A 9,019-nucleotide genomic window follows, 5' to 3' on the forward strand; every position below is an offset into this window, starting at 1 on the left:
CTAATGTTTTTAAAATGTATTTTTTTTTCTTAAAAACTGCTATGTAGCTTTGTATTTCTGAGGCATCATTCATGTACTAGTGAAAGAGCCATGCTGTGTGCTCACTGTACCTGCACAGTATTATGTGGCTAGTTGCATTTAACTATTACATAAACAACCAACGCTATAAATCTTTGCCTTTAAGGAAAACTCCTCCTGTTTTGCTTTATTATAGAGAGAAAAGTCCCTCCTTTTGAAGGCTATGTTGAAGAGCTGCCCTCTCTATCTCTCACGCTCCTAAGGTAGCAGCATAGTGTCTCTCCACACACACACACATAATTCCAGTGCGTGTGGACACGGCTGCCTACAGTTACTGCAAGTACCATCAGCGAGAGGCTCTCATCTGTCATCCCTCATTTCCCCCAGGCACCTATAGAGCTGCTTCTGGTTTTATCTCTGCCAGGTGTACAGGTTTTATCTTCTCACAGTCTCCTCCGGCTTTTTGGTTGAATCTGGAAATCTCACAGCTATAGCTGCACTGAAGACCTGGACAAGATGGCTCAGGTGTGCACTGGCACCGATGTGGAACAGCCTTTTGTGAAGCCTCTGTTTTGTCGGAAAGGAGCTCTCAGGCAAAAACTAGTGCATGAGGTTAAGAGTCACAAGTTCACTGCCAGATTCTTCAAGCAACCAACGTTCTGCAGCCACTGCACTGATTTCATTTGGTAAGTTTCCTATATCTAACTTTTAGCCTAATGCATCGCAAAGTCATCTAGCTCAACAACATAAGTGAATGATGATTTATTGAGTGCCAGTTTATTTGCAGTGTTTTGGGTTTAAGGTGACCAGTGGAATTTAGGCAGAAGACTAATTGGCCACACAGGTGCAGAACCTCTGTGATGAGGAAGCTGTCAATCATTACTATACTTCTTAAAGTCACCTATCATCACAAAATGTGGTTTAAAGTAGCAGGATACTTGTTGAAATATACGGCATCCCCTGTAAGCCCTGTATTCGTCTTGATAGTGAGCAAGTGACCTTATACCTGCTCTGTATCAATGTATCATCTGCACTGCTTGCTTGGATAATGTAGACGCATCACTTATACAGAAATAGAAAACCTCACCACCGTGTTAATGGAGAAATCGCATTTGAGATACAGGCTGTGATAATGATAAAAGTGTATAGGAATTCCACTGCTCGTTTTAATTGCCTTTGTATTATAACCATCACATTAGGATAGTAACAACAAAGCAAACGCTTTTGTGGTAGACAACTATTTGCTGATAAATACTCAGTTGTGTTTTTGTGTTACTGTGTATTTTACCCTAGTTAGTCCATTTTTATTGAGCTCTATGTTTTACTAGGTGTCAATTGTCTTATTATTGCTGTTGACCAGTTAATCCTTATGAAATCCCATCAGAACAGCAGGACCTATATATAAATCAGATCTAGTTACTGAAATCTCTTTAGCAACAGAGAATCATACAGAGATATTATTTTGTATATTCTAAATCTAAGCTATGCAATTAGTGCTCCAAATAGCACATGCAGAGCTAATAAGTAGGAACAGTGGCAAAAAATATATCAATATACAATAAACAGCTATCATTGGTTGTGGCTATTGGATCTTAGATTGACTGTAAAATTTCTACGTTTAATCCATAATAAATCCAATGAGGCTTGCTGCCCATGAAACATCTGCTCACCATAAGCAGGCAGGCTTATAAACCTAACCATTTTCCATGATCGGTTTTCCAAGGCTGGAACTCCCCTTTGAAGCACCAGATTCGTGGATGCTCCGACATATTGCTAAGCTGTGTTCTATTGTAAACAAACAATAAAGTATATGTATTTAGTTGTAAGACTGGCTGATGGAAGATGACATTTAGGCTATAATGAAAATATTATAATAAGAAAAAAATTGTTATGTATATATGCCACGTTATGATGTTAACAGCTATCTCTGTTGCAAATAATATAACTATTCTTATTGGCTTTTTGAATTTTCCTGATGTGTATTAGAAAGAGGAACACACTGTATGTATTCATGATTATTTCTATCTAACCACATAAAATCCCCCCCCCCCCCCCCCCCCCCCCCATAACATTCACCTACAAGAGGGTTTTACACCTTAAAATAGATATTTGTGGTCATGCAACAAAGTTAGTAATGTTTATGCTGGTGAAGATTTCTTCGATACATTGTGTATCTAAAAATATTTAAGACGCCTGAAGTAAATAACGCTGCCAGGTCCATTTGGCAGAGGTTATTTGGTATAACTAGAGCAGCGATGGCATGCTAAAATCTGCTTTAATTGTTGCATGCAGATATATCTATCCTCTCTCCAGAGATTCTGGGCTCATGGATATGCATTGGTATGGCAACCCATCAAAGTGAAATGTGAATGCGCACTGTAGGTTGTCCACTCACTGACCAGACAGTATTGTTAGGCTGCAGATGTAGCACATTACCTTGGGAAAACCCTGGCAGCGGATGGAGAAAAAACATTTTTTTATTTTTTTTTAAATGGGCAATACATAGAAAATATTATAACAATATATAATAGCACAAACTATATCTTATTTTTAAACCTATCAAACTACATTAGGCAAGCTTAGGACCAGTTTTAGCTAACAATATACACACAGGGTACATACAACATACACTCACTTTTTAGAAATGTAGTTATTCACGCAGTCCTCATTTGTTAAAAAACACAAAGGGTATTTAATATGTGTTGGTTCCTAAAAGTCATTGTTGTTGTTTGTGTGTTTATTTTATATAGGGTTTTTTTGTTGGTGTTTTAGTAGCAAATCCTCATATTGTGTCTGTCTATCAACCCATCATTGTCTGTCTATGTGTCTAATAGCTTGATAATAATAGCCATATTTAATTTGCTGTTATATATCAGTGCAAACCTTACTGCACTTGGTGATATATTGGGAGTTTTATATCATCTCTTGCCTTCTGTTACTAAATTTAATGAAGCTCAGGAATGCAGTTTATCAGAGATTACAATTACTGGAAAGCCTTTTTCTATTCCCACGTTGATGTTCAAGGATTCTGTAATGTACTGAGACTAATCCCAGGTTGCAACGATTATAATATCATCTATAATCTCTTCACATGTGGCTCCAGTTAGGGGTTTTCTGTTACATAATGACTTAAAAATACGGGGCGCCAAGAGGTGTCCCTCCAGCTGTTGCCTAATTGCACCTCCCGTTCTACTACCTGAGCTAGCAGATCCGACAAGTCCACTGCAAACATGGCACCAAGTAGGACTTGTGATGTTTATATGTTTAACTATTTTTTTTAAAGCACCATTAAAAGATAACTCAATAATACCCAATATTAAAAAATAAATTTTTTGTGGAGCAGAAAGAGTTAAAAAAAAAAATTAAAAAGTGCTTTTCTCCCTTCTCAATTCCATTTGTGTGATCTGTCAAGGGTCTCCATGGGTACTATGCTGAACTATATTAAGTTCCTGCTCAGCCTGCTGGAAACAAGCCAAGTGGGTGTCAATGCCGTGTCCCCTGTGAACTTCGCATTCAGGAAATGTTCACAAGGGAGTGACCTTGGCAACTCCTTGGCTTAGTGCATGCAGGTTGATGAGGAAGAGAATGTGATGTGCAGTGTAGTATAGATAAGTCCATCTGGGACCCTGGATGTTTTTTTGTTACTCTACACTGAAGTACATTTTTAGTTTTAGGTAGTGTTTTTAGTCTACATGTCCCAGGTTTTCACCAGGAAGTTTAAACATAGTATGCAGTCCTGCACAGAGACAGTTATGGCTTTAGACGTGTAATGTTTTTCTATCCTATAATGAATCTACAACATTTTGCATCCAAACATAGCCAAGGGGTGACTGTTATTGAGCAACCTCCTGGAGACTTGGAGAAATGTAGGGTTTCCCTCCCAAGGTTCCAGCTCTACTCTCAGTAGAGGGCTTTACCACACACACTCAGAAGAGCAGAGCAGGGGCCTATTCTGTGTATGCCGATATTCCTCTTCCCTGAAAATGTCAGAGCAGTTACAGAAAGCCCAAGCTAGCTCCCCACTACTTGAACAGTCAGTTTAAAAATTAGCACTGAGAGCTCACATGATTTAAACGCAGGAGTTAGAGTCTGAGCAATGGAACTCCCCCAAGTGTATGACTGCCCCATCAAAATACTATTACTCCATCGCCCTCTCACATTTTTACTTCATTATCACTCTCCTGATCATAATATTTTCATACAATCATTTACCTTCAATCATTTGCTGTGTGGCAGAAGTGCTAACCACTAAGCCACCGTGCTGCATCTTACCTAGGGTAACTTTGCTACGTCTGGCACAAGCAGATAGCACTGCAGACACTGTCCTGTCCATCCGTAACTTCCAAGGCTCTAGAATGCCGCACACTGCATTGTGGGGCATCAATTTGGTCAGCGCAGAGAGCTCATTACAGAGCTCACTGCTGCCGTGCACAGAAAGCCTTCTCCTCAGAACACTCTGACATTTCTTCCACTCAGTTTATTAAAGAATAGTCTGGCACCAAAAGTGCAGGACACAACATTATGGTGTTTCTGGCCCATCTATGATAAAGAAGACAAAATATATAACAAGGGTATAAACTAGTTAATAATGTGTATTTACAAAATTCCTGACAGCATGTATAGAAGTTGTGGCAGGATCTCTCAAGAGGGAGGCTTGACAGCAGAGCAGAGTAGCAGAAGATAAACCATGACAGTTGTTCTGTATTTCCAATCTGCTGATATTCTATGCTTCTCCCATGGAAATTACAGTTTGAGTGCCCATATTCTATTTACAGAATGCAGTGTGTCAAAGACCGTTTCTGCTTTTCATAGTTTAAGATCTCTGCCGGAGAGTTTACACAATGGGCTTAAACCCCTCAAAGGTTAAAAAATAAGAGTGACTAATTTGACATGGTAAGTCTAAATATAATTGAAATAGCAAAGATTTTCACAAGGCATGTACAATTTCAAGGCTAACAGCTATGAGAAAGGCTTAAGCACAAAAGCACAAAAGCACAAAAAGGTACATCTAGATTAAGTCTGACAACAGTCACATAATAACAAGTATATAAATAGTCGCACCTTTAGGGTTTACACTATCATCCTAATCCAAATGTATTCTAACCTATGTAATTGGCAAAAGAGGTTTCCAGGACCCATCTATAACAGTTCAAGCCCTCACAGAACCCATTTCCCACTAACATATTAAATTCTCTTACAATAAGTGGGGCACAGGGTCCAGCAAAAACCAATTGGGGCATCAAAGGAGCTAAAAAACTCCTTTGATGCCCCAATTGGTTTTTGCTGGACCCTGTGCCCCAATTATTGCATACCACACAGTTCCCCTAAGTGTGATACACAAAGAAAGCTATAGTATCCTTCTCCATAAAAAATACAGTGGTGGTGGGAGAACTATTCATATATAAGTCCAGGCTGATGAAAAGTGCCTTTATCTCACAAGCTGATAATCCATATTTGGGATGTATATTTTCCCTATGTTTGTGTATTGTACCAGTTATGCTGTATAGTCAGCATAACCCTGTGTTGGACTGTCATTCCTACCAGCAGAAGCCCCACTTTCCTTCTTCCCTAGTTGTAAATAGGGGTCTAATTAAACCTGGTAGCCACCAGACTCACCTGAGGGTCTGCCAGCTAAAATTGGGCCTAGGGACAATCCTATCCCTTGAGTATTGAGACATTTGGTGGCAACCATCATCCCTCCCAAAGACCCCAAAGCAGGAATTATTGGGAGGAACACTGGGAAGCACACAAGAGTTATGCTCTATTGCCCTGCAGATAGCCAAGAAAATACCTATAATATTCTGAATAGCGTTACTTGTTCCCCTTTCTTTCGGTGTGTATGAGTGGCATGGGAGAATCATAACTAATGACCAGGAAAAAGATGGAGCGACCCTGGCAATAGGCTAGGTTTGAGGCTGCCTAGCTATTGGCTTGATGATTGATCATACTCTCTACAAAAAGTATTAAATATTGGGTTGTGCCCCAAGGAGGAACCACAGTGAGGTATCCCCAGTTCTTGGAGTAGGTAGAAACTACCATCAATATTACTCAGGGCTCTAGAGCCGTTCCAATATACATGTCAGACACATGAGAGAAACAAGTTTTAGCCCCACCAAGAGTAGTGAGTTGTGATCCTGCTGAGATTAGTGAGTCATAGCCCTGCAGAAGTATGGGTTATAACGCAGTGCAGTCTTGTTGAGAGAGCCGTTTACCATCCAAGTTCTGGTTGGAGTGGTTACGAGATCCTGATCAGAGATCCAGTGTTTCAGTAGTCCCAGCTAGAGGGATACTTTTTTTAGAGGAGAAGCTATGTACACCCCAAGTCTTGGAAGATGATTTATATGGAGTGGTTGACAGATCCTGAGGATGGAGCCAGTGTCTCACTAGTCCCAAGCTAGCCAGAAGAGCCATATAAAGGCATGGAAAAGAGCTGGTAGCTGAGTACTATCTGTGCAGCATTCCTTAGCAAAATTTTCCACATTAGTAACTTTTACAATGTCTCATCCTTGGCCATTTGGTAACTATAGGATGTGTATATTTCTCCCTATATCCAAGTGTAGCTGTCACTCACCGGACGGTTAGTGCCTCTGGTCTGGTACGTGGCTCTCTCTCATTTCCTGCCGGCGCCTGTCCTAAGCCGCGGCCGTCCGCCATCTTGACTGGATTGCGCATGTGCAGGACTCTTGAACTTATAACCTTGCTTTTAATCCTATTGGTGAATCAATCACCACTCACTATTTAAGGCACCTGTGTCCTTAGTATCGTTGCCTGTTCTTGGTTCTCATTCCCTTGAGACTCCTAGGTGTTTCCTATGTTCTGCTCGTGTGATCGGTTTGCTGTGGACAAGTCCTCTCTGCTCATCCGTGGTAAACTTGCCCGCTACAGACTACCTCTACTCCGCTGCATGCCTACACATGGACAAGCCTTATCTGCTCTTCTGTGGTAAACGTACCCGCTATAGACTGCTTGCCATTCCGCTGCATACCTGCACCTGGACAAGCCTGCTCTGCTCATCAGTGGTAACGTACCCTCCACAGACTATTTGCTATTCAGCTGCTTGCCTGCATTTGGACAAGTCTCCCTTGTTCATCAGTGGTATACTTGCCGCTACAGACTACCCGCTATTCCGCCACCTACCTGCACCTGAACAAGTCTTCCCATCACCGCAGTGGTACAACTTGCTATCCGCAGACCACTGACGCTCCCGCTACCTACCTGCACCTGGACAAGTATTCCCATCACCGCAGTGGTACAACTTGCTATCCGCAGACCACTGACGCTCCCGTTTCACCTGCACCTGGACAACTCTTCCCATCACAGCAGTGGTACAACTTGCTATCCGTAGACCACTGACGCTCCCGCTCCTACCTGCACCTGGACAAGTATTCCCATCACCGCAGTGGTACAACTTGCTATCCGCAGACCACTGACGCTCCCGTTTCACCTGCACCTGGACAACTCTTCCCATCACAGCAGTGGTACAACTTGCTATCCGCAGACCACTGACTCTCCCCGCTACCCACCTGCACTGGCACAAGTCTTCACTGCACATCAGTTGTTATACCTACCTCCGCATTATAGCTGCAAGTCGCTGACTCTCCTGCTGCATAGCTGCAAGTCGCTGACTCTCCTGCTGCATAGCTGCAAGTCGCAGACTCTCCTGCTGCATAGCTGCAAGTCGCTGACTCTCCATTGACATTCCTTATCCTAAGTTGTTGTACTGTTCCAACCATTCACCATACTGCCCAGAGAATCGCTGTGATAAACTTCGCCCCTCTGGTAAGCATAATCACACCTGGTGAATCCTGGGTAGAAACTCCTAGTGCCCGTGACAGTAGCATCTTGGAGCTAATGCATTGCCAAGAAGAATCTTTTAAGGTGTTCCAGGAAGATTATAGCAAGATATGAAAGTATTTTCAGGCTACATATTGAGGACCAGGAAATCAACAGGGACTGTCTGCTGAAGTTATCCGGGCATCCATGTGAGCTATCAATATCTAGAATATCCACAGAGAAAGAATGAAATGTGTCAGGACCCTGCCTGGCCAGCTTACAACCCTGTAATGGGAATTTCAAGCAGCTTTGCTGTAGGAACCCAAGCTTGGAGAAATGGCTCCCAGTACAAGTTTTTTTTCATCCTGCCTAGTTGGGGCAGGGGCGCAACAGAGGCTGAGGGCTATGATTCCTAGCGAATTCAGGAAGCGACAACTGAAGTATAGAAACCAAGTGTCTTTATTTAGGCAAAATATGTGAAGAAGGATTGATTGTGTAGAATATGCAGATTTCAGGTAGCAAAATAAACAGGTATACTCCAAAACACAATTATGAACAGGTGTGATGAATGGCAGGAATAGTCCACAGAAGCAACAGGTTCCAAGCAATGACATATACAGTTTAAATGCAGGAACAAGTTTAATGAGTTACCCAATTGCCAGGAGGCACGAGGCTCCAGACTAAGAAGTCAGGGGTCAGGATTCCAGATTGCCAGAGGAATGAGGCAGTCCAGGGAAGCAGACAGACTATCTGAGTCCAGTGACCAGGCAGAGGTCAGGGCAACAGGCAAACAAGCAGGGTCTAGTAATTAGGCAGAGGGCCACAACAGGAGATCTGACAGCAGCAAAGTAAAACTGGAACAGGGATAAACAAGAGACAAGCAGCAGCCAGGTATAAATGATGAACTGTTCAGAGCACAGATTGAGGCTGGTATTAGAAGCTGTGAGACAGGTGCAGTTCTACTCAGGTAAGGAGATTAACTCCTACAGGTATGGTGTAAAGTTCAGGGGCAGAACAGCAGCACCTCTGGTGGATTTGAGGTACTACTGCCACATACAAAATATAGGCAGTCATAACAATCAATCTATGGTAGCCCTCAATGACTCCCAGCACTCCTACATTTTCCTGTGAATTGGCAGTCAAAGATGGTTGATTTGAGGTAGGGGATACTGTTCCCTATTTTAGAATCTGAAAAGGGGAACAATACTGTACTCCTGTCAATCTGTGA

At 42.2% G+C, this 9,019-nt stretch overlaps 1 protein-coding gene across 1 annotated transcript in view; it reads left to right on the plus strand.

The window, feature by feature from the left end:
- The first annotated feature begins 252 nt into the window (after positions 1-252).
- PRKCG (protein kinase C gamma) overlaps positions 253-9,019 on the plus strand; it is a 270,969-nt gene continuing 262,202 nt past the window's right edge. Inside the window, exon 1 of the mRNA XM_075190817.1 lies at positions 253-704. Within this exon, the coding sequence (XP_075046918.1) occupies positions 535-704 (170 nt within the window). The 5' untranslated portion in view covers positions 253-534. The remainder of the gene's footprint in view (positions 705-9,019) is intronic.

The sequence above is a fragment of the Mixophyes fleayi genome, chromosome 11, assembly GCF_038048845.1.
Source record: "Mixophyes fleayi isolate aMixFle1 chromosome 11, aMixFle1.hap1, whole genome shotgun sequence".
NCBI lineage: Eukaryota > Metazoa > Chordata > Amphibia > Anura > Limnodynastidae > Mixophyes > Mixophyes fleayi.